Here is a 23951-nt window from a genome sequence, read left to right on the forward strand (position 1 = left end):
GCCATGCTCTGGTGCAGGGAGGGGCTGGAACAAGGGGGTGTGGCCAGGTGGGCCATCTGAGCTTGTCCCAGAGTCTGCATACCCGGCCCTCCCCAGTCCCAGAACCTGCTTGTCACACAAGGTTGTGCCTGCCCCAGGTCAGACCCAGACGGAGCTGGTGCCAAAACAGGAAATTTTGGACAAGACACCCAACACAGAAGCGGAAGTGTTTGTCAGCGTCCAAGGTTCCTAGCACAGAGCTGGCTCCTACGGGGGGGGATGGCAGGGGTGGGGGTGGGGCGGAGGTGGCTGGGGTGCCCATGCAGGATGATCGGAGAGCCATGGTGGCTTAGACCACGCCCCCTCGGACAGGTGACATCCTTGCCGAGACCATCCTGGGCAGCCTGACACCCAGAGAAACACAGCGACTGCTGAGGGTCCCGACTGGCTGCCCGGAGCAGACTCTGAGCTCTCTGACACCTGCGATCATCCTGACCCGCTATTTAGATGCCACGGGCCAGTGGAACAAGGTTGGGGTGGAGCACAGGGAGATGGTGATGAAGAATATTGTCAGCGGTGAGAGTGGGTCCCCTCCCGGCACCACAACCAGAGTGTCTGGGGCTCTCCGGGAGGGTGGCTGAGGTACCCCCAGGTTGGAGGATGCGCCCACTGGGGCCATCTCAGACAATAACACCCAAGCTCTGACTCCTCTCCCAGATGACTACCTGACACCAAGTCCCCGAGTTGACCCCAACCGTGACCCCCAGGTGATTCCTTCACCCCGACCCCTCTCCCAGACTACAGCCTCATAACAGACACCCCGGTTTACCTTGAAGCAGCAATATCCCAGGTTATGTTATATTCAGACACTGTCACAGGTGGTACCCAGTCAGTGCCACACCCTGGGATACAGCCCTAGGGAACCCCCAAACAGAAAACTCCAGAATAATGCCAGCTGGTGGCCTCCCAATTACACCTGAGTGCTGACACGTCCCAGGTTACAACCAAACCCCCCCAGGTAACAACCAGAGATGCACACCCCTGGTTACACCTAGAGACCCTCAAGTTCATTTGGACACTGACCCCCTCTCCCTGGAAACACTCAGACCCCAACTCTCTATCCAAGAGTTTGGGTGGTGCTCAATCCAGGTAACATCCAGACACTGTCACCCCCAGTGTTACACCCAAAGTGGAAACCTCCAGGTAACCTTCAGATAATACCTAAGTATCGATGCTCAGAATCCAAGAGGAAAAAAATGGGGGGTAGTTCCCGTTGTGGCTCAGTGGGTTAAGAACCTGACTAATAGCCACGAGGATGTGGTTTCAATCCCTGGCCTTGCTCGGTGGGTTAAGGATCCGGTGTTGTCGTGAGCTGTGGTGTAGGTCACAGACGTGGCTTGCATCTGGCATTGCTGTGGCTGTGGTGTAGGCCGACAACTACAGCTCCAGTTCAACCTCTAGCCTGGGAACTTCCATATGCTGCATGTGCAGCCCTAAAAAAAAAAAAAAAGAAAGAAAAAGAAGAAAGAAAAGAATCCCCCCAAGAGGTGCCCTCTCTAGACTAAACCCAAGAGTAACTTTCTCTACACAAACACACTGACACCTCTAGTTTACAGCCAAGAAACAAGTCTTGAGAAAATACCCAGGTTGTGGCCCCTCAGGATACCCCCCTTTCCTGGGTTTCATGATCCCTCCCAGCAGTAATTCCAGTCCCCCTGTGTACCCCAACAATGAGGTTTCCCATTTTACTCCCAGAGACAACAGTACCCCAGCTCCCCTGTCACCCATGGCCATGACTTCCATTTATACCTGGGCCCTGCTGGCCCCTCCTCAGTGTACCTGGACCCATCTCGATGTGATGTACTTCCAAGCCCCACCCACACCCTGGCCCCCAGATTCTGCCTAGTCACTGACCCCTCTTCACAGCCACATCCAGATGCCCACTCTCTCCATGAATTCCCTCCTCCTGTTTTCCCAGGTTACAGCCGGATGCTGACCCACCGGAGTGCAGATGGCACCTACCACACCAGCAAGGGGAACCCAGGAAGCACCTGGTAAGGATGAGGGCCCTGGTGGTCTTGTCACCACCACTCTGGAGGAAGCCTGGGGGGTCATCCCAGACGTTGATGACTCCAGGAGCATCCAGACTTTGGGGTCTTGGGGCAGGCAGCCTGCAGGCCAGCATTGCTCCAAGCTGCCATGGTCTCTGCTGAAGACTCCCCCACAGTGACCCCAGAGTGTAGAGGACCCCAACCTAGAACCCCTGTGGCTGCCATTGGTAGTCATCACCCAAGCCACCTCCCTCCCAATAGGCTCACGAGTTACGTGTTCCGGGTCTTTGCCCTGGCCTACCCCATCATGAGCTTCAGTGTGCTCGACCTGCCATCTCTCTGTGGCCTCGCCAAATGGATCATCAACCAGAGGCAGGAGAGGGATGGGAGCTTCTCAGAGGAAGGCCCTGTGGTCATGGCATCCATGCAGGTACCTACTGCTTCCTCCTCACCCTGCCTGAACCGTTCAAAAAAATCCCATGGCTCTGCGCACCAAGAGGGGAATATCAGTCCCCTGCTGTGTCCAAAGTCGAATGAGAACAGGAAAGAGCCGAGGCCGGCACCCAGCATCACACCTCCCTGCTCTGGACCGCCCTGCCCTCCATCACAGTGGGGGAAGGCTGAGGAGTTCCCATCGTGGCTCAGTCAGGGGCAATGAACCCAACTAGTATCCGTGAGGATGCGGGTTCCATCCCTGGCCTCGCTCAGTGGGTTAAGGATCTGGCCTTGCCCTGAGCTGCGGTGTGGTAGTGTGGGTCACAGAGGCAGCTTGGATCCAGCATTGCTGTGGCTGTGGTGTAGACTGGCAGCTGCAGCTCCGATTCAACCCCTAGCCTGGGAACTTCCATATGCCGCAGGTGCAGCCCTAAGAAGCCAAAAAAAAGAAGGGAGATCCCGGCGTGGCTCAGTGGTTAACGAATCTGACTAGGAATCATGAGGTTGCGGGTTCAATCCCTGGCCTTGCTCAGTGGCTCAAGGATCCGGCGTTGCCGTGACCTGTGGTGTAGGTCACAGATTCAGCTCCAATCCTGCATTGCTGTGGCTGTGGCATAGGCTGGCGGCTACAGCTCCAATTCGACCCCTAGCCTGGGAACCTCCATACGCCATGGGAGCGGCCCAAGAAAAGGCAAAAAGACGAAAAATAAAGAAGAAGAAGAAGAAGAAAAGAAAAGAATCTGGGAGGCTGAGCACATCAGGGACCTGTATCCCCTCACCCCCACCTCAAGCAGTCACCCATCGTGGCCCTCCTCTCTCTGGGTCCTAATTCTCCCTGTTACCCCTGTTCCCAAGCCAACACACTAGTCTCTACCAAGTCTTCCTCCACACCAGCCTCCAGAAAGAACTTTCAAACAGCCTGGAAGGTCTCTCCCCTGCTCAGACACTTCTGTGGCTCACGGTCGCAACAGTATCTCTCTACTAGACTTCTCTCTTCTGTATCTCCTCCTGAGCCCCACTCCTCACTACTCCCTCCTCCTGGGTCCTTCCAGCTCCCCTCCGTGTCTTTGCTTATGCTGCTCATCTCACAAAGGCCCACACCTCATCCCTCTTTTTACTCCCTTACCTGGCCGAATTATGTTTTCCCTTTATTGATTTTTTTTTTTTTTTGGTCTTTTTGTCTTTTTAGGGCTGCACCTGCAGCACATGGAGGTTCCCAGGCTAGGGGTCCAATCGGAGCTATGGAGGCCAGCCTACACCACAGCCACAGCAATGCGGGATCCAAGCCACATCTGCGACCTACACCACAGCTCACAGCAATGCCAGATCCTTAACCCACTGAACAATGCCCGGGATCAAATCTGCGTCCTCATGGATGCTATTTGGGTTCTCTAACTCCTGAGCCACAGTGGGAACTCCCCTTTATTGATGTATTTTTTTGGCTGACCTCAAGGCATGCAGATGTTTCTGGGCCAGGGATTGAACTATCCCACTGCCCCACAGCAGTGACAAAGCCATATCCTTAAGCACTGGCCACCAGGGAACTCCACGTTTTCTCTTTAGGTTTAGCTCAGACGCCACCTCCTCTAAGAAAAAACAGCCTGCCCTGTGCATCCGTAATATTAGGGATGTGATTTATTCATTAATTCCACAGACATTTATCCAGCAACTGCTGTGTGCCAGGCCTTGTGCCAGGCGGAGGGGAGACACAGCAGTCAATAAGTGACAAGCCTGGGTTGGGGGAGACAGAGGTTCACCAAATAATTATAACTACTGATGGCTTAAGTCAAAATTGTGCTAAGTCCCATAGGAGAGAAAAACAGGAGAGAGTATTTAATAGGGGCCATGCCCAGCCCTGGGGGTGTCAGAGCCTGCAGGTAGAAGTGACAGTAGAGCGGCAGCTTGAAAAAGGAATTGGTGGGGGAAGAATAGGAAAGAGAGCTCCAGGCAAAATGATTTAAGAGTTCATAGACTGGGAGTTCCCATTGTGGCTCAGCAGGTTGAGAACCCAACATGGTCTCTGTGAGGATAAGGGTTTGATCCCTGGCCTTGCTCAGTGGGTGAGGATCCGTCCAATGTTGTTGCAAGCTGCAGTGTAGGTCACGGAAGTGGCTCAGATCTGGTGTTGCTGTGACTGGTGTAGACCGCAGCTTCCCCTCCAATTCAGTCCCTCATCTGGGAATTTCCATATGCTGCAGGTGTGGTCTTAAACAAACAAAAAAAAGTTCCCAGGCTTCCTTGGCCATTGCAGGAAGGAGAGACTGTGGGGCATGTATTAGCTTACTGGGGCTGCTATCACACAGTACCACCAACTGGGTGGCTTAAAACAACAGAAAGGTATTTATCTTGTCACAGTCCTGGAGAACTAAAAGTTCAAGAACCAGGTTTTGGCAGGGCCATGCTCCTTCTGAAGGCTCTAGGGGCGGGTGGGCAGTGGGGGTAGGATGGGAATCCTGCTTCATCTCTTCTAGTTCAGTGGCTCCTGGCAGTCCTTGGCTTGTAGCGACATCACTCCAATCTCTGCTTCCACATTCACATGCCTTTCTACCTTCCAAGTGTCTTCACGTGGCCTTATTATTTGGACACCAGTCCTTGGATATAGGGCCCAACCTAATCCAGAATAATAACCTCTTCTTCACTCAGCTCCTTGCATCTGCAAAGACCCTCTTTCCTCATATGACCACATTCTGAGGTTCTGCGTGGATGTGAATGTTGGGGACACATTATTCAATCTGGTACAGGGGTTAAGGGTGGAACTTGGGAGACTAAAGAGGCGTTTGAACCTTAAGCGAGTCATTTACTAGCACTGGGGACACATGGTTTCTCAGGCCCTCAGTTTCTTCATCCGGGGAATGGAGCTGCTGCAAGAACGTTCTGAGCTGGCAAAGCAAGCTTAACACAGCACCCTCCATGGCTGTTAGTTTATTTTAGTGAGGCAGACCCCACTCAAGAAGGCTTCTCCTGGAGTTCCCACCATGGCACGGCGGAAATTAATCTGACTAGGAACCATGAGGTTGCGGGTTCGATCCCTGGCCTCGCTCAATGGATTAAAGATCCGGCGTTGCCATGAGCTGTGGTGTAGGTTGCAGACATGGCTTGGATCCTGAGCTGCTATGGCTGTCGTGTAGGCTGGCAGCTGTAGCTCCGATTGGACCCCTAGCCTGGGAACCTCCATATGCCCCTGGTGCGGCCCTAAAAAGCAAAATAAATAAATATATATATTTTTTTTTAATTTTTAAATTTTTGAAAAGAAAGCTCCTCCTCCTCTACCTCTCTCCCCATCCTGCTTTCAGCATCATCCAGTCCAGAGCTGAGAACCTGGGAGGTTTTCAAGGTCAGGTAGGAGAGATTGGTAACAGTGTCTCCGAGATGGTAAGGGAATCACGGGGGTGGTTCTGCATCCACAGGGTGGCTACCAAGGCTCCGAGGCAGACGTGTCCCTCACAGCTCTTGTCCTGATTGCCCTGAATGAAGGGAAGGAGTTGTGCCACCAGGAGATACCGGTAAGACCCAAAGAGGAAGGCAGATGCTGCAAGGTGCCATACCCTCTGCACAGAGGGAGCTTCCCTGCCCCCTGTCCTTCTCGGAGCATTCGTCTCTCCTCACTCCCAGACCCCTGTCCTCGGACTACATCCCTTTATTTTTTTTTTTAATTTTGTTGTATTTGAGTTACAATGTTCTGTCAATTTCTGCTGCACAGCAAAGTGACCCAGTTACACATATATACACACGTTCTTTTTTTTCATCTTATCCTCCATCATGTTGCATCATAAGTCCATAGATATGTTTCCTTGTGCTGTACAGCAGGATCTCATTGCTTACCCACTCCAAATGCAATAGTTTGCATCTACTAATCCCAAACTCCCAGTCCATCCCACTCCCTCTCCCTCCCCTTGGCAACCACAAGTCTGTTCTCCATGTCTGTGAGTTTGTTTCTTTTCTGTAACCTCCCTTTCTTGACTTTCTAGAATTTGGAAGCCAGAATGAAGAAAGCCACTGGCTTCCTGGAGGAAAAACTCTTCCAGATTCAGACAACTTTTGCCATAGCCATAGTCTCCTACGCTCTGGCCCTCTCCAGAAGCCCCCGAGCCAATGACCGCCTGGACAGATTTGCCAGTCTGGGTGGGTGTGGATCACTTCTTAACCAACTCTTTGCTCAACACAGTCACGCAGAGAAAGGGGGATGGCATGATCTCAAATGCAACAATGTATGATTGATCATTTGGAAGGGTGCGCCTGCAGCATATGGAGGTTCCCAGGCCAGGGGTCGAATTGGAACTACAGCTGCAGGTCACAGCCACAGCAACTTGGGATCCAAGCCGAGTCTGCATCTTACACCACAGCTCACGGCAATGCCACATCCTTAACCCACTGAGCAGGGCCAGGGATCAAACCTGCATCCTTATGTGTACTAGTGAGGTTTGCTTCCACTGAACCACACCAGGAACTCATGATTAATCATTTACTGAGCACCTATGGTGTGCCAACCCTTGAGCTCAGACCATGAGAACCAAAGTGAACAAAATTGATGTGATCCCTGCCCTCAAAAATCCTACAGTCCCTGAGGGAGGCAGGCTGAAGACAAACAGGTCAATAGAAGATTATAAATTGAGGAGTTCCTGTTGTGGCACAGCAGAAATGAATCTGAGTAATATCCATGAGGATGCAGGTTCGATCCCTGGCCTTGCTCAGTGGGTCAGGGATCCAGCATTGCTGTCAGCTGTGGTGTAGGTTACAGACACGGCACAGGTCCTAAATTGCTGTGGCTCTGGTGTAGGCTGGCAGCTTTAGCTCCAATGTGACCTCTAGCCTGGGAGCTTCCATATGCCATGGGTGCAGCCCTAAAAAAGCCAAAAAAGAAGAAGAAAATTACAAATTGAGACAAGTGCTGAGATAGTAACATACGAGTTGGGTGAGAGGGATGGTGAGGGGAAAGAAATATAGATTGAAGAGCTGGGAAGCCCCTCTGTGAAAAGGGGCCCCTCAGCTAGAATAAAGATGAGAAGGCTCACTTATGTGAAAGGCCAAGGACATTCCAAGCTAAGGTAATGGCGTGTGGAAATGCCCTGACGCGGGAAAATGCTTGGCATTTTCGAAGATAGAAAGAAGGTCATAAAACACAGGTAGCTGAGAGAGGCCTCCCTTGGCCTGCCCTATGCCAACTCTGAGCGTTCTTTTTCCAACCTCTATTCTCCAGGTCAAGAGAGGTGAGGTCAAAAACTCACTTGTGCTGAGACTTGGAGGGATGCTGGAGGCACTCCTTTGAACCTCAGTCTTCCAATCTCTACATAGGACCCCTGTCTCCTAGAGTGGTTCTGAAAATGCAGTATCCCTGTGTCCCCTCAGCAAAGGGTTTCATATAAAGTAGGTGCTCAATAAAATAGATGAGAAAAATTGGACCATGTGACATGACAAGAGGTCAGGTTGAGGTAGATGGGTCTTGATCTGCATGACAAGGTAGGCATCTATCTTCTAGACAAAACCTATTGGCCAGTGGACGACCTGAACAAGAACTCCTTATACAGCATTGAGGCCACTGCCTACGCACTGATGCAGAAGCTGGAGCTGGGTCGGCTCAATGAGACGTTTGCCATCGCCAAGTGGCTCCTGGAGATGCGGGAGCTGGGAGGAGGCTTCCAGTCCACCCAGGTGACCTGAGCTTCAGAAACTGAGGCAGGGGAGGAGGGATGGGGTGGGGGGGTTGGATCACTAGCCAAGGTGCTGATGCTACCGGCCCCAACGAAAGGGGCTGTCTGTGGTGCTGGCGCCCAGCTGTATCCCAGTGCGCTGTCTGTGGTGCTGATCTGAGCCCCTCACCCCAACATCCAGACCACGGTCGTGGCCATTGAGGCCCTCACCCGCTACAGTGAGGCTGTCCCCTTTGATGGTATCCAGAATCTCCACGTCCAGATCAAAGCCCCCAAGAGAGCCTTGAATGTGCAATGGTCCATCGATGAGAATAACGCCTACCAGTTGCGATCAGCAAAGGTATGGGACTGAGGTACAGACAGGAAGTCCACACAGAGGTGGCACTGGAGATGAGGCCAAGAGTCATGTCCCTGACAATATCCCTCACCAATATAATTCTAACAACATTGGCTATACTGTCAATGTATTGATTCATTTATTCCACAAACACTTTTTGACACCTACTGTGTGCCAAGCATCCTCCTGGGTGCACTTTCTAGACTGTAAATTCCTGCACTGGAGGAATTTACAGTCTATAAAGAAAGACAATAAATATATTCTATGGTCTATTTTAAGCTTTTTGAACACAGGAGAAAGAAATAAGGGTGTAAAGGGGAAGATAACCCAGGTATGGGGAGTAAGGTGATCTCCACGACTTTCCTCCAGGGAGGAGATGGTATTTACCTTCAACTGTTCAACTTTCTTTATTGAGTACTTACTGGGGCCAGACCCTGTTCTAGGTTCTGGGAAGATGGCCATGAACAAGACAGAAGAAATCCCTGTCCCTGTAGAATTTTATATTTTAGTGGGGACAGACAGTAAAGAGATGTGAATACATGGAATATGTAGTGTGTTAGATGATGGCAAGTAATACCAGAAAGGACAAAGCAGGGGGGTGGGGACACCAGGGAGTTGTCGTTTTTAGGTAGGCTGGGTAAGGAAGGTCTCACCAAGAAGGTAACATTTGAGCAAAGACCTTAAGGAAAGGAAGACATGATCCTCGTGGCTACCTGGGCAGAAGAAACAGCAAGTGCAAAGGCCCTGCAGCAAGCGTGTTTGAAGAATAGCAATGGGATTCGAGGGAGGTGATGTGATTGAAGGTGAATCTGTTAAATTTTCCTCTGGCTGATGAGGGAAAAAGAATGTACAAGGGAAACAAGAATAGATAGATGCAAAGATGACAGGGAGAAGAGCCTCCTGGGGGCTCCATGCACAGAGACACTACAAAGAAGACAGTGCAGACAGGTTATGTTAGGACAGAGCCTGAGTCAGCAGTTGTAGTTGATCTGTGGCCGTGGAAACACCACAAATACTCTATCTTGTAGAAAAAGTAAAACCATCTGCATGGAGAGAGATGGGAGGGTCACTAGACTCCAAGGTAGGGAGATAACTGAGGCCCACATCTCAGTGCATTCCTCTCCATCCCCACTGCATTTGAGGCACGCTTTGCTTCTTTCTCTGCCCACAAGTCCTCCTCTCCCTTCTTTTCAGTTCTCGGCCCAGGATGACCTAGAGATCAAAGCCAGCGGCAGTGGAAGAGGCACCATCTCGGTAGGCCTGGTGTCCGGCCCTTGTGTTTCTTACCTAGAGCCCAGGGCTCCCCTAGCTGGTAGAAATAAAGGCAAATCTAGACTCCAAGAGAAGCCTGGACTCATCAATAATCTCAGCCACATTTTAAGACACAACCCTTTGCTAGGAATCAAGCTAAGGACACCTTAACACCCACCCACTCCCCACACCACAGAAGCTGGTAAAAAAATATTGGCTGCATTTGACAGGTGGGGAAATAAATGTTCAGAAGGGTTTTTACTTGCAGTAAATCAAGAGTCAGGCAAGGTAGAGGCCAAAGATCTTTGGACACCCCTGCCCCTCCTATGCCGAGTCCCTGAAAGCGTGTCTCTTTCCTTGATCCCTGCAAAGGAAGAGCTTCCCTCCAGGCACCGCTCAAGGCCCAGAGAATAACTCCACCCTTCCCCCAACATCTGGGGGTTCCATCACATCATCTGGCCCTAGCCCTGTGGCTGAGAAAGACAGCCCTCTTAGTCACCAAATTCAAGGTAGCCTGCTACCACATTTTAGGCAATGGAGCCACAGTTGAATTCCTGCCTTTGTTGTGTGACCTCAGGCAATCACACTCTAGCTTAAGCTTCAGTTAATTTTCAATTACATAAAATTAAAAATTCAGCTCCTCAGTTGCACACTAGCTACATTTCAAGGGCTCAGCACCCACATGGGGGGAGTTCCCAATGTGACTCAGTGGTAACGAACCTGACTAGTATCCATGAGAATGCGGGTTCCATCCCTGGCCCTGTTCAGTGGGTTAAGAATCTGGTTGCTGGAGTTCCCGTCATGGCTCAGTGGTTAATGAATCCAACTAGGAACCATGAGGTTGCAGGTTTGATCCCTGGCCTTGCTCAGTGGGTTAAGGATCCAGCGTTGCCATGAGATGTGGTGTAGGTCTCAGACGCGGCTTGGATCCTGCATTGCTGTGGCTCTGGCATAGGCCGATGGCTACAGCTCCAATTCAACCCATAGCCTGGGAACTTCCATATGCCGGGCAGAGAGTTGGGCAGGTGCAGCTCTAGAAAAGACAAAAAAATAAAGAATCTGGTTGCTGTGAGCTGTGGTGTAGGTTGCAGACACAGCTCAGATTCCACATTGCTGTGGCTGTGGTGTAGGCCGGCAGCTGCAGCTCCAATACAGCTCAGCCTGGGAACTTACATGTGCTGTGGGTGTGGTCCTGAAAAGAAAAAAAAAAAAAAAAAACAAAGACAGCCACATGGCCTGGTGGCTGCCATGCGGACAGAGCAGGTAGAGTCTACTGCCGTTACTGCAGCAAGTTCTATTACACCGAGCAGGCCTAGATTCTATGGGCTGTTCTGGCCACTGGACCCCTGGATTGAGGGAGGAAGACTTTGTTGTGAACTCCCCATGGGGCAGAGAGCTGGGCAGGTAAGAACTGAAGCAAGGAGGAGAGGAGTAGCTGTGGATAGGCTCTGATGCTTCCCCTGCCCCGACAGATCCTGACCATGTACTACAGGTCCCCAGAGTTCTGGAAGGACACCTGTAACCTGTACCATCTGAATGTGACTCTTCACACAGCCCAAGAAGGTGAGCCTGGGCCCAGGGACACCCAACTCTTCTCTTTTTTTAAATGATTTTAGATGTTATCCAGTAAGCACATTTATTGCTTTATCTAGCCGTTCAACAAATATTTTTTGAGTATTTGCTATGTGCCACGCTCTGTTCCTTAGCCCTGAGAATATAGGCAAAAACAAGAAAAAATATCCCTTCTTCTCCCAGATCCCATATTCTAGTAGAGGGAGGGACACAAACAAGGCAACAGTAACAATATATTATACTTCTGGAGTTCCCATTGTGGCTTAGCGGTAATGAACCCGACTAGTATCCATGAGGACTGGAGTTCAATCCATGGTCCCACTCAGGGGGTTAAGGATCCGGGGTTGCCATGAGCCATGGTATCAGTCACAGAAGAAGGTCAGATCCCACTTTGCTGTGGCTGTGGTATAGGCCGGCAGCTGCAACTCCGATTTGATCCCTAGCCTGGGAACCTCCATATGCCGCAGGTGCAGTCCTATTTTTAACAAGTATAAATATGTAGTGTACTTATGTAGCAAGTGATGAAAAGTGACAAAAGTACCATATAAAGTAGAAAAAGGAACTACAGACTTGGAAGAGGTCCAGGGGACACTCTCTGAGGAGGTGGCATTTGAGCTGAGACGTGAGAGAGTAAGCCGTGGAGGATCTAAAGGAAGAGCATTCCAGGCAGACAGAAGAGCAAGTGCAAAGGGCCTGAAGCAACAATGAGCTCACCTGGTTTGAGCAACAGCGGAGATGCCAGTGTGGCTACAGAGGAGCAAGTGGTAGTGATTTAGGAGCAAGAGTTAGAGAGGTGAGGCGGGCAGAGGATGCAGGGACTTGTGGGTCACGGTGAGGACTTTGGGGTTTGCTTGGAGAGAAGTGGGAGCCAGAGAGGGTTCTGAGCAGAGGAGGGACATGACCTAGCACATGTCTGCACAGGCTCCCTCTGGCCGCTGTGGAGGAAACAAACTGTAGAAGGCACAGGTGGGAACTGGGAGACCAAAGAGGCTATGACTGCACTGGTCCTGCAGGAAATGGTGCGGCTGGACCAGGGAGGGGCCGTGGAGATGGTCAGAAATGGTGGGATCCTTGAGTTTCCAGTCTGGGGTACCAAGAGGGAAGAGACTGGGAGCTCACTGTTGGGGTGGGGGAACAAGCCTCACCAGTCCCAAGCCTTTCAGGGACTAAAAGTGATCAAGACTTTGATTTGGGCCCCATTTCTTAGCAGTCATAGTCATATGATAGTAATAACAACTGACAGGTATAAAGCACTGATCAGGCAGTGTTAAATGCTTTATTTATATTAACTTCCTTAAAATGAACCAGCTGGGCACAGGAAACTAAACTCAACATCATGTAATAGAGAGTTTCCGTCGTGGTGCAGCAGAAACGAATCCAACTGGGAACCATGAGGCTGCGGGTTCAATCCCTGGCCCTATTCAGTGGGTTAAGGATCCGGCATTGCCGTGAGCTGTGGTATGGGTCGCAGATGCAGCTTGGATCTGGTGTTGCTGTGGCTGTGGTGTAAGCCAGCAGCTGTAGCTCCAATTCGACCCCTTGCCTGGGAACCTCCATATGCCGCAGGTACGGCCCTAAAAAGACAAAAGGACAATTATATATATATATATATATATATATATATATATATATATATATATATATATATATCCTGTGATAGACCATAATGGAAAAACAAATTAACCAGCTGGGTTGGGAATATGATGATCCCCATTTACAGCTTAGGAAACCAAGGCTCGGAGTCACCCAGCAGAGCTAGGATTTGAGTCCAGGAAGCTGGCTCCAGAGGCCCTGTGTTACCAGGCCTCTAAATTCCTGCCTTCTCTCTGCAGAGAATAAAAAGGGGGAAGAGACCTTTCAGCTCCGGATGAAAACAAGGTCAGAGCACCAGGATCTTGCACTGGGCCGGGGGGAGGACCCACTTCCTGATATCCAGATTCCTAAGCAGCTCCCCCTGTGTACTGAGTGGAGGGTGGGAGCCAGCCAAACTTACCTCTTCATGTCTGTGCCCTCATTGCTACATTTCATCCCACTCTCTCCTGCCTGTCCCCGGTGCTGCCCCCATTCCCTGCCCTCCCATGCTTGTCCACCATCCTGCTCCCCAATCCTGCCTCTTATCCTGCCATGTCCCAGAACGGCAGGCTCCTGCATGGTGAGCATCCACTGTGCCCCAGACGCTCTAAGCCCTGTGGTTCTCTCCCATTTTCCTCTCCTAACACTCCGGTGCCCAACCAGATCCCTCTGTCTCCCAAATACCCTTCCCCAAGTCTGTCCCAGATTTTTTTTAAAAAATGTATGTAGCACCTACTGAGTGCCAAGCCCTGCTTTAAGAGCTGGGGACACAGCTATGAGCAAGGCAGCGCCTCCCTGCCTGGTGGAGCTCACAGCTTATCAGGGGAGAAAAATGATAACAAAATACCCACCCAGAATCAATGGGAAATGACAATGGTGATTAAATGTGGTAAAGGAAAGGTCCATGGAACCATAGGAGGACAAATTAGAGAATGATCTGGTGTGTGGGCTGGAGAAGGCTTCCCGGAGGGGGTGATGCATCAGCTGAGAGATGAAAGAATTTGCCAGAGCAAAGAGGGAGAAAGAATTAATTCCAGGCTGAGAGAACAGCACATGCCAAGGTGCAGCGGCAGGAATGAGACTGACTCTTCAGAGCAGTCCGATGGAGGCTGGAGTGGAGGAGGGGAGGTGGAAGGGGGAGCCCAGGCATTTTGGAAAAGCAAGGAGGTGACATTTCAGATCCCTGTCTGCTAAAGCTGTGTGCTGTTGGGAGGCAAAGGGGGAGGTTACCGCGCTTGTCCAGGCGAGAGGTGGTGGCAGTGGGGGTGTCTGGGGAGGGGCAGGGGGACAGTGAGAAGAGAGACTGGGAGCTATGACATCCCCAGATTCCAGGGTTATCGAGAGGCCACAATGACCATCATGGAGGTCTCCCTGCTCACCGGCTTCTACCCCAACCAAGATGACCTCAAACAGGTAACAACCAGAGCGGGGATGCCCCTCTCTCCCCATGTGGGTGCAGAGCAGCATCTGCCTGGGTCATGGCCCCCAGGTTAATTTAATGCCCCATGGTCCACACCCTATGGCCAGTCAGTGGGAACGGTCCCTTCTGGGAAACATCCTGCATGACCTTAGCCAAATCCTTGCCCTGATTGTGCCTCAGTTTCCCCCACAAGGGGGCTGATTGGACAAGGGAGCCCTGAGAGTTACTTCACACTGTCTGGAGCTCCCAGGGCTGGGTGCCTTGGAAGATCTCTGCCTTGCCACCATCCTCATCCTCTGCCCCAGCTCACAAGTGAAGTGGAGAGGTACGCTTTCCAGTACGAGACCAAGACGACCACCAGCGACAGCACCGTGGTCCTCTACCTGGAGAAGGTGAGGAAGACCAAGCATCCTCTACCAGAGGTCTGTGGGCAGCTGGGTGGGCAGAGGAACTCGGATCAGCATCCTGGGTGGTGTTGCCGGAGAGCCCTGCCCTCTGATGTCAGCTCCTCTGGACTCAAGGCCATGTGGTCAGTATCCCATGTCCAGTGGCCCTGATCAGCTTAGGCAGGACTTCCCCCCACAACATGCCCTGCCCAGCTCTCCCACAAGGAAGACACGGTGCTGGGTTTCCGGATCCACAGGATGCTGCAGGCGGAGTTCCTGCAGTCCGCCCAGGTCACGGTCTACGACTACTACGAACCTTGTGAGCAGGGGCCTGGGGGTGGGGGGGTATCACCCAAGGGTAGGAGGCCTGAGAAGGACTCAGCCAGAAGGGATGGCTGAGGGGCGGGGCCAGGAAGGATTAATGGTGCACGGCAGAGAGGGTCCTTGGCTCAGTGAGGGGGGGTGGCCAAGAGGGTGCCAGAAGGGACCTGAGGGGCGTGGCCTTCCTTGGTAGTAAAGGGGGCCGGGGGGTGGTGGGGAGGGACCTGGAAGGGGATGTTGCAGATCTGAGAGGAGACTGGGCTTGACCTGATGGGTACGGGTGGGCAAAAAGGGGGCAGGGTCCTCAAAGGGGAGGGACCTGTTGAAGTTCCCCGGCGGTCTGGCAGTAAAGGACTCTGCGTTATCACTCCTGTGACTGCTGTGTTGCTGGTTCAATCCCTGGTCAAGAATCTTTCTCAAGCTGCCAAAAAATGGGGCGTGGCCTTCTGGGGGCGGGGCTAGACGCGTACCCAGCCCCCAGAGAGTCTAATTCCAGACATGCGCGCCCTCTCGCAGCCCGCAGGTGCAGCTCCTTCTACAACCTGCCCACAGAGGACTCTTCCCTGCGGAAGATCTGCCATAAAGACGTCTGCAGATGTGCCGAGGGTGAGCTCATGGGGACACGGAGGGCAGGGGCTGCCAGGCTAAGGGTTCAAGAGCTTTTCATCACCTCCTGGGCTGAGTTTAGGCAGAGAGAGAGAAACAGACAGGAAGACAAGAGACAAAGCGAGAAAAAGAGACCCAGAGACAGAGAAGGACATACGCTCAAGCACAGCCAAAGTTCAAGTGAATCGGAGCCACAGATAAGGAGGGAGACAGAAAAAAACTCAGATGAGAGAAACCGACAGGAAAACGGCCAAAACAAGAGGCAGAGGTGGAGAAAGCACCCTACAGACCAGAAAGGCCAGACCCAGAGACCCAGGCGTTGCCACCAGGGGCGGGATGGGGGTCAGTTGGAAGGCCCCTCCCCCACCGCAGCCCAAGTAGCCACCCCCTGGTCTTGGCCTTCCAGAACAGTGCCCATCTCCTAAGAAGGACAGCAACCATGTGAGGCAAGAGGAGCTCCAGGTAGCAGCCTGTGAGATAGGCGTGGACTTTGGTGAGTGTGGGGAGTCTCGGGGCAGGAGGCTGCCCACCTGTGGGTTGGATGCCAACACTGAAGCCCTTCTGGACCCCTTCCCTAGTGTACAAGGCCAGGCTGGAGTCTGTGGAAGCCTCCACCTCCAACCCCTACATCTACTACAACATGCAGCTCCAAGCCATCATCAAGAGTGGTATGTCCAAGAAGCTCCCTGGTGGCTCAGTGGGTTAAGGATCTGGCATTGCCACTGCTGTGGCTCAGATGACTGCTGTGGTATGGGTTCAATCCCTGGCCCAGGAACTTCTACATGCTGCAGGTGCGGATTAAAAAAAAAAAAAAAAAAAAAAAAAAGGAGTTCCTGTTGTGGCTCAGCAGGTTAAGAACCCAGCTAGTATCCATAAGGATGCAGGTTTGATCCCTGGCCTCACTCAGTGGGTTAAGGATCCAGTGTTTCCACATGCTGTGGCAGTGTAGGTCACAGATGAGGCTTGGATCTGGCTTGCTAAGGCTGAGGCAGTGGCATAAGCCAGCAGCTGGAGCTCCAATTCAACTCCCACCCCCAGCCTGGGAGCTTCTACATGTCATGGGTGTGGCCCTAAAAAGAAAAAAAAAAAAAAAAAAGAGGGAGATGGTGTGGGGGCCTACCCTGGCTGGGGTGGGGGGGTCCCAATGGGGGAAGGGCCAGGCTGTGCAAGCTGACACACTGGGTTTCTTCTCCAGGCACAGACTCTGTCAAATCCCTTACCATGAAGAAATTCGTCTCCCACACCACCTGCCATGACTCCCTGGGGCTGGAAGAAAATGAGACATATCTCATCATGGGCCAGACATCAGACCTGTGGAGAGTCAAATCTGAGTGCGTGGGGAGGGGAGTCCTCTGCTACACTAAGGACTCAGACCTGGGTTCCCTTCCCGACCCCAGCCCAGTTTTTGATGTCAAAACTTCTACTGTTCCTGTCAACAGGAGTCTTGGGGGAGTTCCCATTGTGGCTCCGTGGTAACGAACCTGTCTAGTATCCATGAGGATGAGGGTTTGATCCCTAGCCCCACTCAATGGGTTAGGGATTCTGTGTGGCTGTGGCTGTAGCATAGGCTGGCAGCTGCATCTCTGATTCAACCCCTAGCCTGAGAATTTCCATATGCTGCAGGTGCAGCCCTAAAAAAAAAAAGAGTCTTGGGTTTCAAGGCTGCCCTGAATGGAGGTGCAGGCTGTGCACTGCACAACTCCTGGGAACAACATTCATAAGATGTTGTAAATGTAGATGTAAATTTGGTGTTCTGGAATTCCCACTGCGGCGCAGTGGTTAGTGAATCCGACTAGGAACCATGAGGTTGCGGGTTCGATCCATGGCATTGCTCAGTGGGTTAAGGATCTGGTGTTGCCATGAGATGTGGTGTAGGTCTCAGACGTGGCTCGGATCCCACATTGCTGGCTCTGGCGCAGGCCAGCAGCTACAGCTCCGATTCAACCCCTAGCCTGGGAACCTCCATATGCCGTGGGAGCGGCCCTAGAAAAGGCAAAAAAAGAGAGACAAAAAAAGAAAAAAAATTTGGTTTTCCAACAGAGGACAGGAAAGAGTTAGAGGAAGGGGAGCCTTTTGCAATCCCCAGAAGTATGGACTAGAGGTGGGGGAACCCAGGCTGGAGGTGGGGGAACACAAGATGACCCTCTGGAGTGGACACTGCAGGCTGTTGGCTCCTGGAGCCTGCCAAGCAGGGCAGAAGGGTGAGTCAGGAAGCTCTCCACACCTTCCAGGCACCAGGCTGTCCTCACCCCCTTTGCCATCTCTCGCCCACAGATATACTCATGTCCTGGGTAAGGAGACATTCCTCATGCACTGGCCGGCGGAAGGGACAGCGGGCAAGAAGGAATTGCTGGACCAGCTGGAGGGGTTTTCGGAATATATGCGTACCCATGGCTGTGAGTCCTGAGATCTGGAGGCCTCTGCTATTCTCAGGGAGTTGTCTCCAAGCAGGCCCGGGGCCACCGGGCTTAACCCCAATAAAGAGCATGGGCTATCTTGCCCAAACTCCAGACCTTTGTTCCTGCTTCAGCATTCAGCAGGGGCCCTCCAGAATCTGCCCTGACACTGCTTGAACCTGCCTCTGCCCTCTCATTCCTACTCCATTCCAATTACACTGGCCTCCTTTGTGTCCTTCCAACACCCAAGTTGATTCCTACCACAGGGCCTTTGCACTCACTGTCCCCTCCACTGGGTACACCCTTCCTCCAGATACCTGTATGGATTGAACATTTCCCTTACTTGGACTCTGAATGAAGCAAGAGGAAGGCTAAAGGGCTTGATCATTATCAGGGGTAACAGGGAGCCTTGGAGATGTTTGAGCAGGAGAGGAATTGACCAGCTCTGAGGTGGAAAGGCTCAGTTGGCTGGTGGGCAGAAACCAGAATTGATGGCAGGAAATCTGAAGAGGAGCCTGGGGTTGTGGGGCCACAGGACAGCAGGGCAGCAGCTGCTTGAATTCTAATTCTGCCTCCACCTCTTCCTGGCTTGTGTGACCTTAACTCAATTACTCCCTACCTTGTGCTTCGGTTTCTTCATCGCTAACGTTACTGTCCTCAGAGTCACTGTGAGTGCCCAGCACATAGTAAGTATTCACTAAATGTTCACTGGCTTTATTATCAATGAGGCGAGAGGCCTTGGGGAGGGAGTAAAGCCGCTAGAATCTATACGACAATCAGAGAAGAAAATCAGACCACAGCAGGAGTTCCCGACGTGGCTCAGCAGTAGCAAACCCAACTAGTATCCGTGAGGACACGGGTTCAATCCCTGGCCTCAGTCAGGGGGTTAAGGATCTGGTGTTGGTGTGAGCTGTGGTATAGGTCAAAGATGTAGCTAGGATCTGGTGTTGCTGTAACTGTGGCTGTGGTGTAGGCTGCCAGCTACAGCTCCGACTCGATCCATAGCCTGAGAACTTCATATGCCACAGGTGTGGCTCTACAAAGCTAAAAAAAAAAAAAAAAAAGAAGAAGAACAAGAAGAAAGAAAATGAAAATCATACCAAAGCAACCCCCACCATCAAAACCCTCCCAGGCTCCCACTGCTGTGACACCGCAGCACTCAGGGCCCTGCAGTGTGGCCCTGTCACCTCCTTGACCCCCACATCCCGCCCACTCTCCACTTCACTCACTCCACTCCAGCCACATGGGCCATCTTTCATTGTCCGGAGAAACCCCAAGCTCTTTCTCACCTCTGGGCCTTTGCATAAGCTGTTCCTTCTGCCCAAAGCACTTTTCCCATAACCGCTTTCTCTTCATCCTTCAAGTCTCCAATCAGAGGGGCCTTCTCTGCCACCCTTGCTAGAGGAAACTGGATCCTTCCCCTGAGGTTATCTCTCCCTGCAATCTGTTTGTTCCCTTCGGAGTAAATGTCACAGCGCATGTGATGTGCCAGACTCTTACTTACATCTTTGCATTCTGTCTCCTTACTGGGCTGGGAGCCCCAAGAGGGCAGGGACGCTATCTGACTTAGTCATAGTTATAATCGCAGCAGCTCACTGAGGACCTGGCACATAGTAGGTGTTCATTTTGCTGAATGAATGGCTGAATAAATTTAAAAAATGAAGGACAGTGAGAGAGAAGGGAGGGGGAGGGATAAAGGGAGAGAGAAAGAGAAAAAGAGAAAAAAAGAGAGTGATGGAGGGAAGAAGGAAGGGGGGGAGGGAGGGAAGGAAAGATGTCAGGCAGGCTCATGGCTTGTTTTTGTCCAGCCCTTAAGCTCAGAATGTTTTTTACATTTTAAAATGTAAGGACTTTAGGAGTTCCCGTCGTGGCGCAGTGGTTAACGAATCCGACTAGGAACCATGAGGTTGCGGGTTCGGTCCCTGCCCTTGCTCAGTGGGTTAAGGATCCGGCGTTGCCGTGAGCTGTGGTGTAGGTCGCAGACGCGGCTCGGATCCCTCGTTGCTGTGGCTCTGGCGTAGGCGGGTGGCTACAGCTCCGATTCGACCCCTAGCCTGGGAACCTCCATATGCCGCGGGAGCGGCCCAAAGAAATGGCAAAAAGACCAAAAAAAATAAATAAATAAAAAATAAAATAAAATAAAATGTAAGGACTTTAAAATAAAAGGATTTTTGGTGTTCCTGCCATGGTGCAGAGGAAACGAATCCGACTAGGAACCATGAGGTTGTGGGTTCGATCCCTGGCCTCGCTCCATGGGTTAAGGATCCGGCATTGCCGTGAGCTGTGGTGTACGTTGCAGATGCAGCTTGGATCTGGTGTTGCTGTGGCTGTGGTGTAGTCCAGCAGCTGTAGTTCCAACTCGACCCCTTGCCTGGGAACCTCCATATGCCATGGGTGCAGCCCTAAAAAGCAAAAAAAAAAAAAAAAAAAAAAAAGGATTTAAAAAAAAAAAGAAGAAGAATGTATGACAAAGAATGTATATAGCCTGCAAAGACTAAAATGTTTGTTATCTGGTCCTTTATGGGGAAAAATGTGTGCCTACTCTTGAATTAGTGCATTGGTTATCCCTTGCTATGAAACATATTTCCCCAAAGCTTAGAGGCTTAAAGCAATAAATACTTATTATCATTCACAGTTTCTGTGGGTTAGGAATCCACAGGAACCACTTAGCTGTGTAGTTTTGGTTCTGCAGTCTCTCAGGTTATAATCAAGATGTCAGCTGGAAGCTGCCATCATCTGAAGGCTTGACTGTGGCTGAAGGAGCCATATCTAAGGTAGCTTATTCACATGCTGGCAAGTTGGTGATGGTTGTTAGTGGGAGGACTCAGTTCCTCACCAGGTGGACTGCTCCACAGGGTTGCTTGTGCCTCCTCACAATCTGGTGGCTGGCCTTCCCCAGAATGAGGGATCCAAGAGAAAAAACAAGGAGGAAGTCATGGTGCCTTTTGTGACCTAGCCTCAGAAATCACATAGCATCATTCCTGCAATTTCCTATTGGTCACACAAGCAAGCATTATTCACAGTGTGGGTGAGCATGACAGAGGGCCTGACAACCAATAGGCAGGCATTACTGCAAGCCACTGTGGAGTCTGCCAACCACAAATAGTAAGTGGCAGAGCTTGGAATTTGAACCCAAACAATATGGGTCCTCACCAGCATATAAAGATGTCCCTCAATGGCAAAAATAGGCACATTTTTTAAATAGACTTCATTTTGTAGACTAGTTTTCAATTCACAGAAAAATTTGGAAAACAAAACAGATATGAGAACTTTCTCTTATACCCCTGCACAGTTTCCCAGAGCTCTTATAAGCATCTTCTATTAGTATGTTTGTTATAATTAATAAACCAATATTGATACATTATTATTACATGAAATCCACAGTTTAAATTTCCTTTGTCTACACCTAATGTCCTTTTCCCTTCCAAGATCTCATCCAGGACACCCTATTACAGGAGCTCCCCTGTGGCTCAGGGAGATAAGAATCCCACAAAGTGTCCGTGAGAATGTGGGTTCAATCCCTGGCCTCACTCAGTGGATTAAGGACCCAGTGCTGTTGTGAGCTGTGGTGTAGGTCTCAGACTCAGCTCAGATCTGGTGTTGTTGTGGCTGTGGCCTAGGCCTCAGCTGCAGCTCTGATTCGACCCCTAACCTGGGAACTTCCATATGCCACAGGTGTGGCCTTAAAAAGGGCCGGGAGAGGTACTCTATTACATTTAGTTGTCACGTATCTTTAGGCTCCGCTTAGCTAAGACAGTTTCTCAGACTTTAGTTTTTTGGGTTGTTTGGTTTTTTTTTTTTTTTTTGTCTTTTTCCCTTTTCTTGAGCCATTCTCACAGCATATGGAGGTTCCCAGGCTAGGGGTCGAATCGGAGCTGTAGCCACCGGCCTGTGCCACAGCCACCCACCGGCCTGTGCTACAGCCACAGCAACTCGGGATCCGAGCTGCGTCTGCAACCTACACCACAGCTCACAGCAACGCCAGATCCTTAAGCCACTGAGCAAGGGCAGGGATCAAACCCGCAACCTCATGGTTCCTAGTCGGATTCGTTAACCACTGCGCCACGACAGGGATTCCAGACTTTAATTTTTTGATGTCTTTGACAGTTGTGAGCAGTACTGGTCATGAATAGGATGACCCATTACTGGGATATACCTGATGTTTTCCCATAATTAGGGTTACGGGGTTATGGGTTGAGGGAGAAATATTACAGAAGTAAAGTGCCATTTTAATCATATCATATCAAGTGTATATATGATCAATACGGTTTTTGACTCTACTGAGGTTGCCCTTGACCAACCTGCTGAAGTGGAGTTTATTAGGTTTCTCCATTGCAAAATTCCCATCCCTGCTCCCTTTTCCATAATGTACTCTTTGAAAGGAAGTCTCTGCACAGTCCCCACTAAAGGAATGGGGAGTTACCCTCCCTTTTTTCAGGGCACAGCATCCACATAAATTACTTAGAATTCTCCATGATAAATCTTTCCCTCTTCCCCCAGGCATTAATTTATTCACCGGGAGTTCCCTGGTAGCCTAGTGGTTCAGGATCCAGTGCTATCACTGCTGGGTTCGGGTCTGAGAACTGGCCCAGGAACTTCCACATGCCGTGGGCACAGCCAAAAATAAATAAATAAAAAGCAAAAATAGGGAGTTCCCATTGTAGCAGCTTAAGAACCAGACATAGTGTCCGCAAGGATGCAAGTTCCATCCCTGGCCTCACTCAGTGGGTTAAGGATCCTGTTTTGCTGCAAGCGGAGGCAAAGGTCACAGATGCAGCTTGGATCTGGTGTTGCTGTGGCTGTGGCATAGACCAAGAGCTGCATTTTTTTTTTTTTTTTAGGCTTTTTGCTATTTCTTGGGCCGCTCCCGCGGCATATGGAGGTTCCCAGGCTAGGGGTCGAATTGGAGCTGTAGCTGCCAGCATACGCCAGGGCCACAGCAATGCAGGATCCGAGCCTCGTCTGCGACCCTCACCACAGTTCACGGCAACGCCGGATCATTAACCCACTGAGCAAGGGCAGGGATCCAACCGGCAACCTCATGGTTCCCAGTCGGGTACGTTAACCACTGCGCCACAACGGGAACTCCAAGAGCTGCAGTTCTGATTCGACCCCTAGCCTGGGAAATTCCACATGCCGCAGGTGATGCCATTCAAAAATGATAATATTTATATTTATTATATTTATAAATAGTTTTAAAATAAAAATAAAATAGAAAACATTTTAAAAATAAAACAATTCATTCAATCATTTATTTAGTTCAGCATGGAATCATGAAATATTTATTTTATACTTCGAGTTATAAACGAATACTACTTTATTGCTCAAATCACTCCAGTTTGGCCACTGGAGCTCTTTCAGTTGGCTCCTAGTGGATATATGTAAATTTTCATGTATATTACTAAGTTAGATCCTAATAGCTTTGGCAGTTTACATTTCCACTCTACTGTAGATGGAGGTTTTTATTTTTTATTGAGGTGAAATTCACAGAACATAAAGTTAACCATTTCAAAATGTGCAATCCAGTGGCACCTGGTATATTTACAATATTGTGCAATCCCCACCTCTCTCTAGTTTCAAAACTTTTTCATCACCCCAGAAAAACATCCTGCACCCATTATGTAATCACTCCCCACTTTCCCCTCCCTCCCATCCACTGGTAACCACTAAACTGCTTTCTGTCTCTATGGATTTGCCTGTTCTGGATACATCAAAAAAAAAAAAAAAAAAGGAATCATGCAATAGGTTGATATTTGATGCCTGGCTTCTTTCACTTAGCATCATGTTTTTAAGATTCATCAAAATGATAGCATGTATCAGTTCTTTGCTTCTTTTATAGCTGAATTATATCCCACTGTATGTGGGAGATACAACATATTGTTTATCCATTTATCTGTTGATAGACACTTGGGTTGTTTCAGCCTGTTGGCTACTATATAGTGCTGCTATGAATACTGACATACAAATGTCCATTTGT

The 23951-nt window shown here is 50.4% G+C and overlaps 1 protein-coding gene across 1 annotated transcript in view; it reads left to right on the forward strand.

Moving 5' to 3' along the window:
- LOC100517145 (complement C3) overlaps positions 1-18088 on the forward strand; it is a 30546-nt gene extending 12458 nt beyond the window's left edge. The window contains exons 23-41 of the mRNA XM_005654852.3: positions 138-224; positions 352-555; positions 1958-2033; positions 2292-2460; positions 5873-5968; positions 6434-6587; positions 7942-8114; positions 8295-8453; positions 9645-9704; positions 11174-11264; positions 13106-13151; positions 14171-14258; positions 14571-14657; positions 14865-14970; positions 15489-15578; positions 15985-16071; positions 16157-16246; positions 16774-16909; positions 17853-18088. Of these exons, the coding sequence (XP_005654909.1) occupies positions 138-224; positions 352-555; positions 1958-2033; positions 2292-2460; positions 5873-5968; positions 6434-6587; positions 7942-8114; positions 8295-8453; positions 9645-9704; positions 11174-11264; positions 13106-13151; positions 14171-14258; positions 14571-14657; positions 14865-14970; positions 15489-15578; positions 15985-16071; positions 16157-16246; positions 16774-16909; positions 17853-17985 (2132 nt within the window). The 3' untranslated portion in view covers positions 17986-18088. The remainder of the gene's footprint in view (positions 1-137; positions 225-351; positions 556-1957; positions 2034-2291; positions 2461-5872; positions 5969-6433; positions 6588-7941; positions 8115-8294; positions 8454-9644; positions 9705-11173; positions 11265-13105; positions 13152-14170; positions 14259-14570; positions 14658-14864; positions 14971-15488; positions 15579-15984; positions 16072-16156; positions 16247-16773; positions 16910-17852) is intronic.

The sequence above is a fragment of the Sus scrofa genome, chromosome 2 (genome assembly GCF_000003025.6).
Source record: "Sus scrofa isolate TJ Tabasco breed Duroc chromosome 2, Sscrofa11.1, whole genome shotgun sequence".
Classification (NCBI taxonomy): Eukaryota; Metazoa; Chordata; class Mammalia; order Artiodactyla; family Suidae; genus Sus; species Sus scrofa.